The following is a 20,816-nucleotide window of genomic DNA, read 5'->3' on the forward strand; positions in this document are numbered from 1 at the left end:
GTAGTAGGTACCCTTGAACAGGGTATGGTAGTAGGTACCTTTGAACAGGGTATGGTAGTAAGTACCTTTGAACGGGGTATGGTGGTATGGTACCTTTGAACGGGGTACGGTCGTCGGTACCTTTGAACGGGGTATGGTAGTAGGTACCTTTGAACGGGGTACGGTAGTAGGTACCTTTGAACGGGGTATGGTAGTAGGTACCTTTGAACAGGGTATGGTAGTAAGTACCTTTGAACGGGGTATGGTAGTAGGTACCTTTGAACGGGTACGGTAGTAGGTACCTTTGAACAGGGTATGGTTGTAGGTACCTTTGAACGGGTATGGTCGTCGGTACCTCTGAACGGGTATGGTAGTAGGTACCTTTGAACTGGGTATGGTCGTCGGTACCTTTGAACGGTGTATGGTAGTAGGTACCTCTGAACGGGTATGGTAGTAGGTACCTTTGAACGGGTATGGTAGTAGGTACCTTTGAACGGGTATGGTCGTCGGTACCTCTGAACGGGGTATGGTAGTAGGTACCTTTGAACGGGTATGGTAGTAGGTACCTTTGAACGGGTATGGTCGTCGGTACCTTTGAACGGGGTATGGTAGTAGGTGCCTTTGAACGGGGTATGGTAGTCGGTACCTTTGAACGGGGTATGGTCGTCGGTACCTTTGAACGGGGTATGGTCGTCGGTACCTTTGAACGGGGTATGGTAGTAGGTACCAAGAATGGTCCACCACCCAAAGGACATCCAGCCAACTTGACAACTGTGGGAAGCATTGGAGTCAACATGGACCAGCATCCCTGGAGTCAACATGGACCAGCATCCCTGTGGAACACTTTCTACACCTTGTGGAGTCAACATGGGCCAGCATCCCTGTGGAACGCTTTCGACACCTTGTGGAGTCAACATGGGCCAGCATCCCTGTGGAACGCTTTCTACACCTTGTAGAGTCAACATGGACCAGCATCCCTGTGGAACGCTTTCCACACCTTGTAGAGTCAACATGGGCCAGCATCCCTGTGGAACGCTTTCCACACCTTGTAGAGTCAACATGGGCCAGCATCCCTGTGGAACGCTTTCCACACCTTGTAGAGTCAACATGGGCCAGCATCCCTGTGGAACGCTTTCTACACCTTGTGGAGTCAACATGGGCCAGCATCCCTGGAGTCAACATGGGCCAGCATCCCTGTGGAACGCTTTCTACACCTTGTGGAGTCAACATGGGCCAGCATCCCTGTGGAACGCTTTAGACACCTTGTGGAGTCAACATGGACCAGCATCCCTGTGGAACACTTTCTACACCTTGTGGAGTCAACATGGGCCAGCATCCCTGTGGAACGCTTTCTACACCTTGTGGAGTCAATGCCCCAAAGAATTTAGGCTGTTCTGAGGTTGAAAGCAGGTGCAACGCAATATTTGGAAGGTGTTCCTAATGTTTTGTACACTCAGTGTAGTTCGACACCAAATAGAACCAGGTAAATTAAATCAGGTAATAGAATCAGTTAAATGTGGGTCCATGGACCAGAGTGCACTGCAAGCTGGACAGAGAAACAAGCAGAAAGCAACAAACATTCAGACGGGAAGTAGACAAATGTTCGCACAGGAAACAGGAAGTAGTCAAAGACGAGGACAACTCACCAGTCATGTCTGGAGGGAATGCAGCGAATGGCTCTGGAAGAGATAAAATAAGGAATACATTTTTATTAATCTAGCAAATAAAGAAATCAAATGGACAGATGATGGTATAAATGTAATGAATGACACTCGTCAACAATTACTGGCCCCAGTGGGAATCAGGTAAGGAGAGGACAGACAGGCATTCTTCCTCAGTGTGTTAGCCGTGTTTTAGTGAGTATTATAAGGGTGAACTAATGGCTGCCAGACTCGTTAAGAGAGGAAGATTAGACTGAGAGGAGACAGGGAGAATGAGACTGAGAGGAGAGAGGAAGATGAGACTGAGAGGAGAGAGGAAGATGAGACTGACAGGAGAAGGTGAGACTGAGAGGAGAGAGGGAGGTGAGACTGAGAGGAGAGAAGAAGGTGAGACTGAGAGGAGAGAAGAAGATGAGACTGAGAGGAGAGAGGAAGGTGAGACTGAGAGGAGAGAGGGAGATGAGACTGAGAGGAGAGAGGAAGGTGAGACTGAGAGGAGAGAAGGAGATGAGACTGAGAGGAGAAGGTGAGACTGAGAGGAGAGAAGGAGATGAGACTGAGAGGAGAAGGTGAGACTGAGAGGAGAAGGTGAGACTGAGAGGAGAGAGGGAGATGAGACTGAGAGGAGAGAGGAGGATGAGACTGAGAGGAGAGAGGAAGGTGAGACTGAGAGGAGAGAGGGAGATGAGACTGAGAGGAGAGAGGAAGGTGAGACTGAGAGGAGAGAGGGAGATGAGACTGAGAGGAGAGAGGAAGGTGAGACTGAGAGGAGAGAGGAAGATGAGACTGAGAAGAGAGAGGGAGATGAGACTGAGAGGAGAAGGTGAGACTGAGAGGAGAGAGGAAGATGAGACTGAGAGAGGGAGGTGAGACTGAGAGGAGAGAAGAAGATGAGACTGAGAGAGGGAGGTGAGACTGAGAGGAGAGAAGAAGATGAGACTGAGAGAGGGAGGTGAGACTGAGAGGAGAGAAGAAGATGAGACTGAGAGAGGGAGGTGAGACTGAGAGGAGAGAAGAAGATGAGACTGAGAGGAGAGAGGAAGGTGAGACTGAGAGAGAATAATATGAGACTGAGAGGAGAGAGGGAGGTGAGACTGAGAGGAGAAGGTGAGACTGAGAGGAGAAGGTGAGACTGAGAGGAGAGAGGGAGATGAGACTGAGAGGAGAGAGGAAGGTGAGACTGAGAGGAGAGAGGAAAGTGAGACTGAGAGGAGAGAGGAAGATGAGACTGAGAGGAGAGAGGATGATGAGACTGAGAGGAGAGAGGAAGATGAGACTGAGAGGAGAAGGTGAGACTAAGAGGAGAGAGGGAGATGAGACTGAGAGGAGAGAGGAAGGTGAGACTGAGAGAGAATAATATGAGACTGAGAGGAGAGAGGGAGATGAGACTGAGAGGAGAAGGTGAGACTGAGAGGAGAGAGGGAGATGAGACTGAGAGGAGAGAGGAAGGTGAGACTGAGAGGAGAAGATGAGACTGAGAGGAGAGAGGGAGATGAGACTGAGAGGAGAAGGTGAGACTGAGAGGAGAGAGGGAGATGAGACTGAGAGGAGAAGGTGAGACTCAGAAGAGAGAAGGAGATGAGACTGAGAGGAGAGAGGAAGGTGAGACTGAGAGGAGAAGGTGAGACTAAGAGGAGAGAGGGAGATGAGACTGAGAGGAGAGAGGAAGATGAGACTGAGAGGAGAAGGTGAGACTGAGAGGAGAAGGTGAGACTGAGAGGAGAGAGGGAGATGAGACTGAGAGGAGAGAGGAAGGTGAGACTGAGAGAGAATATTATGAGACTGAGAGGAGAGAGGGAGATGAGACTGAGAGGAGAGAGGAAGGTGAGACTGAGAGAGAATATTATGAGACTGAGAGGAGAGAGGGAGATGAGACTGAGAGGAGAAGGTGAGACTGAGAGGAGAGAGGGAGGTGAGACTGAGAAGAGAGAGGAAGGTGAGACTGAGAAGAGAGAAGAACATGAGACTGAGAGGAGAGAGGAGGATGAGACTGAGAGGAGAGAGGAGGATGAGACTGAGAGGAGAAGGTGAGACTGAGAGGAGAAGGTGAGACTGAGAGGAGAGAGGGAGATGAGACTGAGAGGAGAGAGGAAGGTGAGACTGAGAGGAGAAGGTGAGACTGAGAGGAGAAGGTGAGACTGAGAGGAGAGAAGAAGATGAGACTGAGAGGAGAGAGGAAAGTGAGACTGAGAGGAGAGAGGAAGATGAGACTGAGAGGAGAGAGGACGATGAGACTGAGAGGAGAGAGGGAGATGAGACTGAGAGGAGAAGGTGAGACTAAGAGGAGAGAGGGAGATGAGACTGAGAGGAGAGAGGAAGGTGAGACTGAGAGAGAAGAATATGAGACTGAGAGGAGAAGGTGAGACTGAGAGGAGAAGGTGAGACTGAGAGGAGAGAGGGAGATGAGACTGAGAGGAGAGAGGAAGGTGAGACTGAGAGGAGAGAGGAAGATGAGACTGAGAGGAGAGAGGAAGATGAGACTGAGAGGAGAGAAGGAGATGAGACTCAGAGGAGAGAGGGAGATGAGACTGAGAGGAGAGAAGGAGATGAGACTGAGAGGAGAGAGGAAGATGAGACTGAGAGGAGAGAGGGAGATGAGACTGAGAGGAGAGAAGGAGATGAGACTGAGAAGAGAGAGGAAGATGAGACTGAGAGGAGAAGGTGAGACTGAGAGGAGAAGGTGAGACTGAGAGGAGAGAGGGAGATGAGACTGAGAGGAGAAGGTGAGACTGAGAGGAGAAGATGAGACTGAGAGGAGAGAGGAGATGAGACTGAGAGGAGAGAGGGAGATGAGCCTGAGAGGAGAGAGGAAGATGAGACTGAGAGGAGAAGGTGAGACTGAGAGGAGAGAGGGAGATGAGACTGAGAGGAGAGAGGAAGATGAGACTGAGAGGAGAAGGTGAGACTGAGAGGAGAGAGGGAGATGAGACTGAGAGGAGAGAAGAAGGTGAGACTGAGAGGAGAGAGGAAGATGAGACTGAGAGGAGAGAGGGAGATGAGACTGAGAGAGGGAGGTGAGACTGAGAGGAGAGAAGAAGATGAGACTGAGAGGAGAGAGGAAGGTGAGACTGAGAGAGAAGAAGATGAGACTGAGAGGAGAGAGGAGTTGAGACTGAGAGGAGAGAGGAAGATGAGACTGAGAGGAGAGAGGGAGATGAGACTGAGAAGAGAGAGGAAGATGAGACTGAGAGGAGAAGGTGAGACTGAGAGGAGAGAGGGAGATGAGACTGAGAGGAGAAGGTGAGAGTGAGAGGAGAGAGGAAGATGAGACTGAGAGGAGAGAGGAAGATGAGACTGAGAGGAGAGAGGAAGGTGAGACTGAGAGGAGAGAGGGAGGTGAGACTGAGAGGAGAGAGGAAGATGAGACTGAGAGGAGAGAGGAAGGTGAGACTGAGAGGAGAGAGGAAGGTGAGACTGAGAGGAGAGAGGATGATGAGACTGAGAGGAGAGAGGAGATGAGACTGAGAGGAGAGAGGGAGATGAGACTGAGAAGAGAGAGGAAGATGAGACTGAGAGGAGAAGGTGAGAGTGAGAGGAGAGAGGAAGATGAGACTGAGAGAGAATAATATGAGACTGAGAGGAGAGAGGGAGATGAGACTGAGAGGAGAAGGTGAGACTGAGAGGAGAGAGGGAGGTGAGACTGAGAAGAGAGAGGAGGTGAGACTGAGAAGAGAGAAGAACATGAGACTGAGAGGAGAGAGGAGGATGAGACAGAGGAGAGAGGAGGATGAGACTGAGAGGAGAAGGTGAGACTGAGAGGAGAAGGTGAGACTGAGAGGAGAGAGGGAGATGAGACTGAGAGGAGAGAGGAAGGTGAGACTGAGAGGAGAAGGTGAGACTGAGAGGAGAAGGTGAGACTGAGAAGAGAGAGGAAGATGAGACTGAGAGGAGAAGGTGAGAGTGAGAGGAGAGAGGAAGATGAGACTGAGAGGAGAGAGGAAGATGAGACTGAGAGGAGAGAGGGAGATGAGACTGAGAGGAGAAGGTGAGACTAAGAGGAGAGAGGGAGATGAGACTGAGAGGAGAGAGGAAGGTGAGACTGAGAGAGAAGGTGAGACTGAGAGGAGAAGGTGAGACTGAGAGGAGAGAGGGAGATGAGACTGAGAGGAGAGAGGAAGGTGAGACTGAGAGGAGAGAGGAAAGTGAGACTGAGAGGAGAGAGGAAGATGAGACTGAGAGGAGAGAGGAAGATGAGACTGAGAGGAGAGAAGGAGATGAGACTGAGAGGAGAGAGGGAGATGAGACTGAGAGGAGAGAAGGAGATGAGACTGAGAGGAGAAGGTGAGACTGAGAGGAGAGAGGGAGATGAGACTGAGAGGAGAGAAGGAGATGAGACTGAGAGGAGAAGGTGAGACTGAGAGGAGAAGGTGAGACTGAGAGGAGAGAAGGAGATGAGACTGAGAGGAGAAGGTGAGACTGAGAGGAGAAGATGAGACTGAGAGGAGAGAGGGAGATGAGACTGAGAGGAGAGAGGGAGATGAGCCTGAGAGGAGAGAGGAAGATGAGACTGAGAGGAGAAGGTGAGACTGAGAGGAGAGAGGGAGATGAGACTGAGAGGAGAGAAGAAGGTGAGACTGAGAGGAGAAGGTGAGACTGAGAGGAGAGAGGGAGATGAGACTGAGAGGAGAGAAGAAGGTGAGACTGAGAGGAGAGAGGAAGATGAGACTGAGAGGAGAGAGGGAGATGAGACTGAGAGAGGGAGGTGAGACTGAGAGGAGAGAAGAAGATGAGACTGAGAGGAGAGAGGGAGGTGAGACTGAGAGGAGAGAAGAAGATGAGACTGAGAGGAGAGAGGGAGATGAGACTGAGAGGAGAGAGGAAGATGAGACTGAGAGGAGAGAGGAAGATGAGACTGAGAGGAGAGAGGAAGATGAGACTGAGAGGAGAAGGTGAGACTGAGAGGAGAAGGTGAGACTGAGAGGAGAAGGTGAGAGTGAGAGGAGAGAGGAAGATGAGACTGAGAGGAGAGAGGAAGATGAGACTGAGAGGAGAGAGGAAGGTGAGACTGAGAGGAGAGAGGGAGGTGAGACTGAGAGGAGAGAGGAAGATGAGACTGAGAGGAGAGAGGAAGGTGAGACTGAGAGGAGAGAGGAAGGTGAGACTGAGAGGAGAGAGGATGATGAGACTGAGAGGAGAGAGGGAGATGAGACTGAGAGGAGAGAGGGAGATGAGACTGAGAAGAGAGAGGAAGATGAGACTGAGAGGAGAAGGTGAGAGTGAGAGGAGAGAGGAAGATGAGACTGAGAGGAGAGAGGAAGATGAGACTGAGAGGAGAGAGGGAGATGAGACTGAGAGGAGAGAGGAAGGTGAGACTGAGAGAGAATATTATGAGACTGAGAGGAGAGAGGGAGATGAGACTGAGAGGAGAAGGTGAGACTGAGAGGAGAGAGGGAGGTGAGACTGAGAAGAGAGAGGAAGGTGAGACTGAGAAGAGAGAAGAACATGAGACTGAGAGGAGAGAGGAGGATGAGACTGAGAGGAGAGAGGAGGATGAGACTGAGAGGAGAAGGTGAGACTGAGAGGAGAAGGTGAGACTGAGAGGAGAGAGGGAGATGAGACTGAGAGGAGAGAGGAAGGTGAGACTGAGAGGAGAAGGTGAGACTGAGAGGAGAAGGTGAGACTGAGAGGAAGGAAGAAGATGAGACTGAGAGGAGAGAGGAAAGTGAGACTGAGAGGAGAGAGGAAGATGAGACTGAGAGGAGAGAGGACGATGAGACTGAGAGGAGAGAGGGAGATGAGACTGAGAGGAGAAGGTGAGACTAAGAGGAGAGAGGGAGATGAGACTGAGAGGAGAGAGGAAGGTGAGACTGAGAGAGAAGAATATGAGACTGAGAGGAGAAGGTGAGACTGAGAGGAGAAGGTGAGACTGAGAGGAGAGAGGGAGATGAGACTGAGAGGAGAGAGGAAGGTGAGACTGAGAGGAGAGAGGAAAGTGAGACTGAGAGGAGAGAGGAAGATGAGACTGAGAGAGAAGAATATGAGACTGAGAGAGAAGGTGAGACTGAGAGGAGAAGGTGAGACTGAGAGGAGAGAGGGAGATGAGACTGAGAGGAGAGAGGAAGGTGAGACTGAGAGGAGAGAGGAAAGTGAGACTGAGAGGAGAGAGGAAGATGAGACTGAGAGGAGAGAGGAAGATGAGACTGAGAGGAGAGAAGGAGATGAGACTGAGAGGAGAGAGGGAGATGAGACTGAGAGGAGAGAAGGAGATGAGACTGAGAGGAGAAGGTGAGACTGAGAGGAGAGAAGGAGGTGAGACTGAGAGGAGAGAAGGAGATGAGACTGAGAGGAGAGAAGGAGATGAGACTGAGAGGAGAAGGTGAGACTGAGAGGAGAAGGTGAGACTGAGAGGAGAGAAGGAGATGAGACTGAGAGGAGAAGGTGAGACTGAGAGGAGAAGATGAGACTGAGAGGAGAGAGGGAGATGAGACTGAGAGGAGAGAGGGAGATGAGCCTGAGAGGAGAGAGGAAGATGAGACTGAGAGGAGAAGGTGAGACTGAGAGGAGAGAGGGAGATGAGCCTGAGAGGAGAGAGGAAGATGAGACTGAGAGGAGAAGGTGAGACTGAGAGGAGAGAGGGAGATGAGACTGAGAGGAGAGAAGAAGGTGAGACTGAGAGGAGAGAAGAAGATGAGACTGAGAGGAGAGAGGAAGGTGAGACTGAGAGAGAAGAAGATGAGACTGAGAGGAGAGAAGGAGATGAGACTGAGAGGAGAGAGGAAGGTGAGACTGAGAGAGAAGAAGATGAGACTGAGAGGAGAGAGGGAGATGAGACTGAGAGGAGAGAGGGAGATGAGACTGAGAGGAGAGAGGAAGATGAGACTGAGAGGAGAGAGGGAGATGAGACTGAGAGAGGGAGGTGAGACTGAGAGGAGAGAAGAAGATGAGACTGAGAGGAGAGAGGAAGGTGAGACTGAGAGAGAAGAAGATGAGACTGAGAGGAGAGAGGGAGGTGAGACTGAGAGGAGAGAGGAAGATGAGACTGAGAAGAGAGAGGAAGATGAGACTGAGAGGAGAGAGGAAGATGAGACTGAGAGGAGAGAGGAAGATGAGACTGAGAGGAGAGAGGAAGATGAGACTGAGAGGAGAAGGTGAGAGTGAGAGGAGAGAGGAAGATGAGACTGAGAGGAGAGAGGAAGATGAGACTGAGAGGAGAGAGGAAGGTGAGACTGAGAGGAGAGAGGGAGATGAGACTGAGAGGAGAGAGGGAGATGAGACTGAGAAGAGAGAGGAAGATGAGACTGAGAGGAGAAGGTGAGAGTGAGAGGAGAGAGGAAGATGAGACTGAGAGGAGAGAGGAAGATGAGACTGAGAGGAGAGAGGGAGATGAGACTGAGAAGAGAGAGGAAGATGAGACTGAGAGGAGAAGGTGAGAGTGAGAGGAGAGAGGAATGTGAGACTGAGAGGAGAGAGGGATATGAGACTGAGAAGAGAGAGGAAGATGAGACTGAGAGGAGAGAGGAAGATGGGGGTGGGGGAGGGGATGAGGGAACATAGAAGGAACATAGAAGGCTTAATCAGAACGGTTGGGATTATGGAATGTTGAGAAAATTAACCAACAGAGACAGAGACAGAGACAGAGACAGAGACAGAGACAGAGACAGCGACAGCGACAGAGACAGGGTTCTCTTGGCAGGCTGACTGACTGACTGACTGACTGGGTTGCCTGATGTCCGTGTCAATAATTAACCCTCCTGTACTGCATCTGGCAGGGAGTGAGTCTGTCTAGTAATTTCTTCTGACAGCAGTCTCCTCTCTGTTTACCATAAAAAAAGAGAGGGAGAGGGAGAAGAGGAGGAGGAGAGAAGGAGGAGAGAAGGAAGAGAGGGAGAAGAGGAGGAGGAGGAGAGAAGGAGGAGAGAAGGGAAGAACAAGAGAGGGAGGAGAGATGGAGCAGAGGGAGAAGAGGAGGAGGAGGAGAGAAGGAGGAGAGAAGGAAGAGAGGGAGAAGAGGAGTAGGAGAAGAGAAGGAGGGAGGAGAGGAATAAGAGGGAGCAGAGAAGGGGGAGAGGGAGAAGAGGGAGAGAAGGAAGAGAGGGAGGAGAGAAGGTGGAGAGAGGGAGGAGAGGACGAATAGAAGGAGGAGAGAGAGAAGAGAAGGAGGAGAGGAAGAAGGATGAATTGAAACATAGATTAGGATGGAAGCCCAGGGGCGTTTTGTGGCCTACTTTCTAGTAGATCTTTCCTTCTTCTTTTTCTCCGGTGTGAACTTAACAGAGAGTGTGAGAGAAAGGGAGAGAGATCGTGAGAGAGTGTGTGTGTGTGAGAGAGAGCACAAGCACCTCACATAGGAACAATAGACACCCTCCCAGACCAGCGAGACACCCTCCGGGTCCAGGGAGACACCCTCCCAGAACAGCGAGACACCCTCCCAGACCAGCGAGACACCCTCCCAGAACATGGAGACACCCTCCCAGAACATGGAGACACCCTCCCAGACCAGGGAGACACCCTCCCAGACCAGCGAGACACCCTCCCAGAACATGGAGACACCCTCCCAGAACATGGAGACACCCTCCCAGACCAACGAGACACCCTCCCAGACCAGCGAGACACCCTCCCAGAACAGGGAGACACCCTCCCAGACCAACGAGACACCCTCCCAGACCAGGGAGACTCCCAGAATTACACCTATCTCGGCCTAAACATCAGCGCCACAGGTAACTTCCACAAAGCTGTGAACGATCTAAGAGACAAGGCAAGAAGGGCCTCTTCTATGCCATCAAAAGGAACACAAAATTCTACATACCAATTAGGACTAAAAATACCTAAATCATTTTTTTATTTTGTTTTTTTATTTCACCTTTATTTAACCAGGTAGGCTAGTTGAGAACACCTTCATTTAACCAGGTAGGCCAGTTGAGAACAAGTTCTCATTTGCAACTACGACCTGACCAAGATAAAGCAAAGCAGTGTGAACAGACAACACAGAGTTACACGTGGAGTAAACAATTAACAAGCCAATAACATAGTAGAAAAAAATAATCTATATACATTGTGTGCAAAAGGCGCGAGGAGGTAGGCAATAAACAGGCCATAGTAGTGAATAATTACAATTCAGCACATTAACACTGGAGTGATAAATGAGCAGATGATGATGTGCAAGTAGAGATACTGGTGGGCAAAAGAGCAGAAAAATAAATAAAATAAAAACAGTATGGGGATGAGGTAGGTAGATTGGACGGGCTATTTACAGATGGACTATGTACAGCTGCAGCGATCAGTTAGCTGCTCAGATAGATGATGTTTAAAGTTAGTGAGGGAGATAAAATTCTCCAACTTCAGAGATTTTTGCAATTCGTACCAGTCACAGGCAGCAGAGAACTAGAAGGAAAGGCGGCCAAATGAGGTGTTGGCTTTAGGGATGATCAGTGAGATACATGCTGGAGCGCGTGCTAAGGGTGGGTGTTGCCATCGTGACCAGTGAACTGAGATAAGGCGGAGCTTTACCTAGCATGGACTTGTAGATGACCTGGATCCAGTGGGTCTGGCGACGAACTTGTAGCGAGGGCCAGCCGACTAGAGCATACAGGTCGCAGTGGTGGGTGGTATAAGGTGATTTGGTGACAAAACGGATGGCACTGTGATAAACTGCATCCAGTTTGCTGAGTAGAGTATTGGAAGCTATTTTCTAAATGACATCGCCGAAGTCGAGGATCGGTAGGATGGTCAGTTTTAGGGTAAGTTTGGCGGCGTGAGTGAAGGAGGCTTTTGTTGCGGAATAGAAAGCCGACTCTAGATTTGATTTTCGATTGGAGATGTTTGATATGAGTCTGGAAGGAGAGTTTGCAGTCCAGCCAGACACCTAGGTACTTATAGATGTCCACATATTCAAGGTCGGAACCATCCAGGGTGGTAATTCTAGTCGGGCGTGCGGGTGCAGGCAGCGAACGGTTGAAAAGCATGCATTTGGTTTAACTAGCGTTTAAGAGCAGGTGGAGACCACGGAAGGAGTGTTGCAAGGCATTGAAGTTAAATTACTCTCCATGGCTATGAGGTCTGGGATCCACTCACCAACCAATAGTTCACAAATAGCAACAAATCCCCAGAGTACAAAGCAAAAACCCCAAATAATGCACGTAGAGCAGAATTATATAAGTCCAGAAAAGAGCTGTTAAATTCCACAACCAACTAAAGGAAAGCGATGCCCAACAGCAACACAATTAGACCCAACCAAATCGTGAGAAAACAAAAAGAGACACATTATTCCCTTAAATTACACAGATCCACAAAGAAATGAAACACAAATCAAATTTGGAAAAACTCCTGTATCTATTAAGCAAAATAGCCCAGTGTCCTAACAGAAAAATGTGTGACCTGCTGACACAAGAAAATGTCAACGAGTGGATCAGAAACCAATGAAATATAACCTAAAAATGTAAAGGAAAAAATATAAAGTAAGTTTGTTGTGAAGTATCTGAGCGATATAAGAAAGATCAGGAAAACATATTTATTTTTACATGTATTTAATATTTTAAACAGTCTCCATATGTACTTTACTTCCATCCATTTTTTCAGCACAGGGGACCTTCAGACGAGTCTTGGGAGGCCTGTGGGCCTAGAGAAAAACAACCGACGAGAGAGTCTCATCTTTCCTTCTTCCATCAAGAAGGAAAGATGGATCTCATCTTTCCTTCTTCCATCAAGAAGGAAAGATGGATGATATCAAACTGATGAGATGCACCCCCCAGATATCTCTGGGATGAGATGCATATCCCCCATCCCCCAGGTATCTCTGTCTTAAACTGATGAGATGCATCCCCCCCAGATATCTCTGGCTTAAACTGATGAGATGCACCCCCCAGATATCTCTGGCTTAAACTGATGAGATGCACCCCCAGATATCTCTGTAGATGATGAGATGCACTATCTCTGTAAACTGATGAGAACACCCCCCAGATATCTCTGTCTTAAACTGATGAGATGCATCCCCCCCAGATATCTCTGGCTTAAACTGATGAGATGCACCCCCAGATATCTCTGTATTAAACTGATGAGATTAAACACCCCCCCCCAGATATCTCTGTCTTAAACTGATGAGATGATATCTCTGTATTAAACTGACCCCCCAGATATCTCTGTATTAAACTGATGAGATGCACCCCCCTCTGTAGATATCTATCTGTATTAAACTGATGAGATGCACCCCCCAGATATCTCTGTATTAAACTGATGAGATGCACTTAAAAACTGATGAGCTGCACCCCCAGATATCTCTGTATTAAACTGATGAGATGCACCCCCCAGATATCTCTGGCTTAAACTGATGAGATGCACCCCCAGATATCTCTGTATTAAACCCCCCCCCCAGATATCTCTGGCTTAAACTGATGAGATGCACCCCCAGATATCTCTGTATTAAACTGACTGATATCTCTGTAGATGAGATGCACCCCCCCAGATATCTCTGTATTAAACTGATGAGATGCATATCTCTGCTGACCCCCCAGATATCTCTGTATTAAACTGATGAGATGCACCCCCCAGATATCTCTGTATTAAACTGATGAGATGCACCCCCCCAGATATCTCTGTATTAAACTGATGAGATGCACCCCCCAGATATCCCTGAGATATCTCTGTATTAAACTGATGAGATGCACCCCCCCCAGATATCTCTGTATTAAACTGATGAGATGCATCCCCCAGATATCTCTGGCTATTGAAACTGATATCTCTGAAACTGATGAGATGCACCCCCCAGATATCTCTGTAAACTGATAAACTGATATCTTTGAAACTGATGAGATGCATATCTCCCTGATGAGATGCAGATATCTCTGTATTAAACTGATGAGATGCACCCCCCCTCTGTAGATGATCTCTATCTCTGGCTTAAACTGATGAGATGCACCCCCTCTGTATTAAACTGATAGATCTATCTCTGGCTTAAACTGATGAGATGCATCCCCCCCAGATATCTCTGTCTTAAACTGATGAGATGCACCCCCAGATATCTCTGTATTGAACTGATGAGATGCACTTAAATCTGATTAAACTGATGAGATGCACCCCCCAGATATCTCTGTATTAAACTGATGAGATGCACCCCTCTGTATTAAACTGAGATATCTCTGTATTAAACTGATGAGATGCACCCCCCAGATATCACCCCCCCCAGATATCTCTGTATTAAACTGATGAGATGCACCCCCCCCAGATATCTCTGTATTAAACTGATGAGATGCACCCCCCAGATATCTCTGTATTGAACTGATGAGATGCACCCCCCCCAGATATCTCTGGATTATTAAACTGATGAGCTGCACCCCCCTCTGGCTTAGATATCTCTGTATTAAACTGATGAGATGCACCCCCCAGATATCTCTGTATTAAACTGATGAGATGCACCCCCCAGATATCTCTGTATTAAACTGATGAGATGCACCCCCCCCAGATATCTCTGTATTAAACTGATGAGATGCACCCCCCCCCAGATATCTCTGTATTAAACTGATGAGATGTATTAAACTGATGAGATGCCCCCCCCCCCAGATATCTCTGTATCCCCCCAGATTTCTGAATTTAATGAAGAGAAAGAGTGAGAGAGGAGAGAGAGAAGAGAGATGAGCTGCAAAGGGAGAACCCCCAGATATCTCTGAGGATGAGAGAGATATCTCTGGAGAAGCTGCACCCCCCAGATATCTCTGGAGAGAGAAAGAGAGAGATGAGATATCTCTGATTAAACTGATGAGAGATAAAGGAGAGATAAGAGAGAGAGAGAAGATATCTCTGAGAAAATGGGGAGAGAGAGAAGAGAGAGAGAGAGAGAGAGAGAGAGAGAGAGAGAGAGAGAGAGAGAGAGAGAGAGAGAGAGAGAGAGAGAGAGAGAGAGAGAAGAGAGAGAGAGCAGAGAGAAAGAGAGTGAGAGAGAGAGAGAGAGAGAGAGAGAGAGAGAGAGAGAGAGAGAGAGAGAGAGAGAGAGATAAAGCAGAGATAAAGGGAGAGTAAGAGAGAGAGAGAGAAAAGGAGAAAGGTAGAGAGAGAGTGGTAGACTACCAGACGAGCTAAATGCCTTCCATGCTCCCTTCGAGACAAGCAACACTGAACCATGCATGAGAGCTCCAGCTGTTCTGAACGACTGTGTGATCACGCTCTCGGTAGCCGATGTGAACATGACCTTAAAACAGGTCAACATTCACAAAGCCGCTGGGCCAGACGGATTACCAGGACGTGTACTCAAAGCATGCACGAACCAACTGGCAAGTGTCTTCACTGACATTTTCAACCACTCTCTGACTGAGTCTGTAATACCAACATGTTTTAAGCAGACCACCATAGTCCCAAGTTCCAAGGAAAAGAAGGTAACATGTCTAAATGATTAGTTCTCACGTCTGTAGCCATGAAGTGCTTTGAAAGGCTGGTCATGGCTCACGTCAACAGCATCCTCCCAGAAACCCTAGACCCACTCCAATTCGCATACCGCCTCAACAGATCCACAAATGATACAATCTCAATCGCACCCTGCCCTTTCCCACCTGGACAAAAGGAGCATTTATTTGAGAATGCTGTTCATTGACTAAGCGTAGGCAATAACACATCATTGACTAATGGTAGGCAATAACACATCATTGACTAATGGTAGGCAATAACACATCATTGACTAATGGTAGGCAATAACACATCATTGACTAAGGGTAGGCAATAACACATCATTGACTAATGGTAGGCAATAACACATCATTGACTAATGGTAGGCAATAACACATCATTGACTAATGGTAGGCAATAACACATCATTGACTAATGGTAGGCAATAACACATCATTGACTAATGGTAGGCAATAACACATCATTGACTAATGGTAGGCAATAACACATCATTGACTAATGGTAGTCAACAACACATCATTGACTAATGGTAGGCAATAACACATCATTGACTAATGGTAGGCAATAACACATCATTGACTAATGGTAGGCAATAACACATCATTGACTAATGGTAGGCAATAACACATCATTGACTAATGGTAGTCAACAACACATCATTGACTAAGGGTAGTCAACAACACATCTGCCACGCTGATCCTCAACACTGGGGCCCCTCAGGGGTGTGTACTTAGTCCCCTCCCGTACTCCCTGTTCACCCACTGCATGGCCAAACACCGCTCCAACACAATCATTAAGTTTGCTGATGTGACAACAGTGGTAGGCCTAATCACCGACAACAATGAGGCACCCTATAGGGAGGAGGTCAGAGACCTGGTCGGGTGTGCCAGGACAACAACCTCTCCCTCAACGTGATCAAGACAAAGGAGATGATTGTGGACTAAAGGAAAAAGAGAACCGAGCACGCCCTCACTCTCATCGACGGGGCTGTAGTGGAGCAGGTTGAGAGCTTCAAGTTCCTTGGTGTCCACATCACCAACAAACTAACATGGTCCAAACACACCAAGACGGTTGTGAAGAGGGCACGACAAAACCTAGTCCCCCTCAGGAGACAGAAAATATTTGGCAAGGGTCCTTTGACTGTCTGGTTCCCTGACTGTGCTTTGCTGTACTTCAGCCAGCCTGCCCCTCCCAGACAGACAGAGCAGTGAGGTTTAGGTTTAGGTGTGGAGGACTTACGTGTGCACTGTTCCAGCTCTGTACTAGAGCTCATGTGAATGTTGTCTATCCAGATGTGTCCTCTGTTTCCGTGCTCAAAGTAACCCTCAATCACCACCTGACAAAGAGGAGCAGAGAGAAGAGGAGAGGAGCGTGAGAGGAGTGAAGAGGAGAGGATGTGAGAGGAGAGGAGAGGAGAGGAGAGGAGAGGAGAGGAGAGGAGAGGAGAGGAGAGGAGAGGAGAGGAGAGGAGCAGAGAGAGGAGAGAGAGGAGAGAGGAGCGTGAGAGGAGAGGAGACAGAGGAGAGGATGTGAGAGGAGTGAAGAGGAGAGGATGTGAGAGGAGAGGAGAGGGAGGAGAGGAGAAGAGAGGAGCGGAGCAGAGAGGAGCGGAGCAGAGAGGAGCGTGAGAGGAGTGAAGAGGAGAGGATGTGAGAGGAGTGAAGAGGAGAGGATGAGAGGAGAGGAGAGGGAGGAGAGGAGAAGAGAGGAGCGGAGCAGAGAGGAGCGTGAGAGGAGTGAAGAGGAGAGGATGTGAGAGGAGTGAAGAGGAGAGGAGAGGAGAGGAGAGGAGAGGAGAGGAGAGGAGAGGAGAGGAGAGGAGAGGAGGAGAGGAGAAGAGAGGAGCGGAGCAGAGAGGAGCGTGAGAGGAGTGACGAGGAGAGGATGTGAGAGGAGTGAAGAGGAGAGGATGTGAGAGGACAGGAGAGGGAGGAGAGGAGAAGAGAGGAGCGGAGCAGCGAGGAGCGGAGCGTGAGAGGAGCAGAGAGGAGCGGGGAGGAGAGAGAGGAGAGGAGGAGCGGGAGGAGAGGAGGAGAGAGCGGAGAGGAGAGAGAGGAGAGGAGCGGGAGGAGAGGAGAGAGGAGAGGGAGGAGAGGAGAGGAGAGGAGAGGAGAGGAGAGGAGAGGAGAGGAGAGAGAGAGAGAGGAGAGGAGAGGAGAGGAGAGGAGAGGAGAGGGAGGGAGAGAGGAGAGAGGAGGAGGAGAGCGGAGAGAAGCAGAGAGGAGAGGAGAGGGAGGAGCGGAGGGATAGAGGAGCAGAGAGGAGAGGAGAGGGAGGAGCGGAGAGGGGCAGAGAGGAAAGGAGAGGGAGGAGCGGAGAGAAGCAGAGAGGAAAGGAGAGGGAGGAGCGGAGAGGAGCAGAGAGGAAAGGAGAGGGAGGAGCGGAGAGGAGCAGAGAGGAAAGGAGAAGGAGGAGCAGAGAGGAAAGGAGAGGGAGGAGCGGAGAGGAGAGGGAGGAGCGGAGAGGAGAGGGAGGAGCGGAGAGGAGCAGAGAGGAAAGGAGAGGGAGGAGCGGAGAGGAAAGGAGAGGGAGGAGCGGAGAGGAGCAGAGAGGAAAGGAGAGGGAGGAGCGGAGAGGAGAGGGAGGAGCGGAGAGGAAAGGAGAGGGAGGAGCGGAGAGGAGCAGAGAGGAAAGGAGAGGGAGGAGCGGAGAGGAGAGGAGAGGAGAGGGAGGAGCGGAGAGGAGCAGAGAGGAAAGGAGAGGGAGGAGCGGTGAGGAAAGGAGAGGGAGGAGCGGAGAGGAGCAGAGAGGAAAGGAGAGGGAGGAGCAGAGAGGAAAGGAGAGAGAGGAGCGGAGAGGAGCGGAGAGGAAAGGAGACGGAGGAGCGGAGAGGAAAGGAGAGAGAGGAGCGGAGAGGAAAGGAGACGGAGGAGCGGTGATGAAAGGAGAGAGAGGAGCGGAGAGGAGCGGAGAGGAAAGGAGAGGGAGGAGCGGAGAGGAGCAGAGAGGAAAGGAGAGGGAGGAGCAGAGAGGAAAGGAGACGGGAGGAGCGGAGAGGAGCGGAGAGGAAAGGAGACGGAGGAGCGGAGAGGAAAGGAGAGGGAGGAGCGGAGAGGAGAGGAGCGGAGAGGAGCAGAGAGGAAAGGAGAGGGAGGAGCAGAGAGGAGCATAGAGGAAAGGAGAGGGAGGAGCAGAGAGGAAAGGAGAGGAGAGGAGAGGAGAGGAGAGTAGAGGAGAGGAGAGGAGAGGAGAGGAGAGGAGAGGAGAGGAGAGGGAGGAGCGGAGAGGAGAGGAACGTGAGAAAGAATGACCCTCACTGACAGTTATGCAGAGATAAATTGTTAATAGAGCTTTAGTTAGTTGGGTCGTACCTTGTCAGTTTGAAATTGCTTTTACAACCAGTTTACAACCACAATTGGTTCTCTGATAGTAATTTCATTTCAACCAGTTTTACCCACTGGGTTGGGGAGTTTCTGTTGGGTTGATCAATGTCTGTGTACCTGGTACTCTTTGGGTGACTGGGGCAGAATCGTGCGTCCCTCCTTCCACACGGGCCCCTGGTCTCCTCCGAGTGCCCAGAGAAGAGTCTCCTCCCGGTCATTGTCTCTGAGGAGGATCCTGAGGGACCCCAGGCCCTGGTTTTCGGGGCCCTGGAGCTGGTAGTTGAAGAGCAGGCACAGCGGCCCCCTCTCAGGCCCCACAGCGGGGCTCACCAGACGGGCTCGCTGCCTCTCTGTCCTGGGGCTGGCCTCGATGTGGAGGAAGTTACCCACGTCTGAACAAGAGGAACATAGAGAAACCAGAGACAGTAAAACAGATTGATTGATTGATTGATTGATTGATTGATTGATTGGTTGATTGATTGATTGATTGATTGATTGATTGATTGGTTGATTGATTCAAATAAAGGGACTTATATCGTTCATGAAGCAGGTGGTGCAATAACAGTCATCCACAATGTTTGTTTTGATGTTGTCTGAGACGATTCTGTGGATGGTACAGGGGATAAATGATATGTCTCTAGGACTGTGAAGGAATGTGAATGGTACAGTGGATAAGTTATATGTCTCTAGGACTGTGGATGGTACAGGGGATAAATTATATGTCTGTAGGACTGTGGATGGTACAGGGGATAAATTATATGTCTGTAGGACTGTGAAGGAATGTGGATGGTATAGTGGATAAATGATATGTCTCTAGGACTGTGAAGGAATGTGAATGGTACAGGGGATAAATTATATGTCTCTAGGACTGTGAAGGAATGTGAATGGTACAGGGGATAAATGATGTCTCTAGGACTGTGAAGGAATGTGAATGGTACAGGGGATAAATGATATGTCTCTAGGACTGTGAAGGAATGTGAATGGTACAGGGGATAAATGATATGTCTCTAGGACTGTGAAGGAATGTGAATGGTACAGGGGATAAATGATATGTCTCTAGGACTGTGAAGGAATGTGGACGGTACAGTGAGGGTTATAGAGGGAGCAGGCTGTCATTTGGGACTCAGGGTTATAGAGGGAGCTGGCTACCATTTGGGACTCAGGGTTATAGAGGGTTATAGAGGGAGCAGGCTGTCATTTGGGACTCAGGGTTATAGAGGGAGCTGGCTACCATTTGGGACTCAGGGTTATAGAGGGAGCTGGCTACCATTTGGGACTCAGGGTTATAGAGGGTTATAGAGGGTTATAGAGGGAGCAGGCTGCCATTTGGGACTCAGGGTAATAGAGGGAGCAGGCTGTCATTTGGGACTCAGGGTTATAGAGGGTTATAGAGGGAGCAGGCTGCGATTTGGGACTCAGGGTTATAGAGGGTTATAGAGGGTTATAGAGGGAGTAGGCTGCCATTTGGGACTCAGGGTTATAGAGGGAGCAGGCTACCATTTGGGACTCAGGGTTATAGAGGGTTATAGAGGGTTATAGAGGGAGCAGGATACCATTTGGGACTCAGGGTTGTAGAGGGTTATAGAGGGTTATAGACTGAGCAGGATACCATTTGGGACTCAGGGTTATAGAGGGTTATAGAGGGAGCAGGCTACCATTTGGGACTCAGGGTTATAGAGGGAGAATGCTGTCATTTGGGACTCAGGGTTATAGAGGGTTATAGAGGGAGCAGAATACCATTTGGGACTCAGGGTTATAGAGGGAGCAGGATACCATTTGGGACTCAGGGTTATAGAGGGTTATAGAAGGAGCAGGCTACCATTTGGGACTCAGGGTTATAGAGGGTTATAGAGGGTTATAGAGGGAGCAGCATACCATTTGGGACTCAGGGTTATAGAGGGTTATAGAGGGAGCAGGCTACCATTTGGGACTCAGGGTTATAGAGGGAGCAGGCTGTCATTTGGGACTCAGGGTTATAGAGGGTTATAGAGGGAGCAGGATACCATTTGGGACTCAGGGTTATAGAGGGAGCAGGATACCATTTGGGACTCAGGGTTATAGAGGGTTATAGAGGGAGCAGGCTACCATTTGGGACTCAGGGTTATAGAGGGTTATAGAGGGTTATAGAGGGAGCAGGATACCATTGGGGACTCAAGGTTATAGAGGGAGCAGGATACCATTTGGGACTCAGGGTTATAGATGGAGCAGGCTACCATTTGGGACTCAGGGTTATAGAGGGTTATAGAGGGAGCAGGATACCATTTGGGACTCAGGGTTATAGAGGGAGCAGGATACCATTTGGGACTCAGGGTTATAGAGGGAGCAGGCTTCCATTTGGGACTCAGGGTTATAGAGGGAGCAGGATACCATTTGGGACTCAGGGTTATAGAGGGTTATAGAGGGAGCAGGGTACCATTTGGGACTCAGGGTTATAGAGGGTTATAGAGGGTTATAGAGGGAGCAGGCTACCATTTGGGACTCAGGGTTATAGAGGGTTATAGAGGGAGCAGGCTACCATTTGGGA

General features: G+C 49.4%; 1 protein-coding gene across 1 annotated transcript in view; it reads right to left on the bottom strand.

The window, feature by feature from the left end:
• LOC127914921 (neuropilin-2-like) overlaps nucleotides 1-20,816 on the bottom strand; it is a 403,275-nt gene that overhangs the window by 41,814 nt on the left and 340,645 nt on the right. The window contains exons 14-16 of the mRNA XM_052492709.1: nucleotides 18,410-18,684; nucleotides 16,209-16,305; nucleotides 1,626-1,658 (exon numbers count right to left, since the gene is read on the bottom strand). Coding sequence (XP_052348669.1) covers nucleotides 1,626-1,658; nucleotides 16,209-16,305; nucleotides 18,410-18,684 — 405 coding nt within the window. The remainder of the gene's footprint in view (nucleotides 1-1,625; nucleotides 1,659-16,208; nucleotides 16,306-18,409; nucleotides 18,685-20,816) is intronic.

Source organism: Oncorhynchus keta, chromosome 34 (genome assembly GCF_023373465.1).
Source record: "Oncorhynchus keta strain PuntledgeMale-10-30-2019 chromosome 34, Oket_V2, whole genome shotgun sequence".
Lineage (NCBI taxonomy): Eukaryota > Metazoa > Chordata > Actinopteri > Salmoniformes > Salmonidae > Oncorhynchus > Oncorhynchus keta.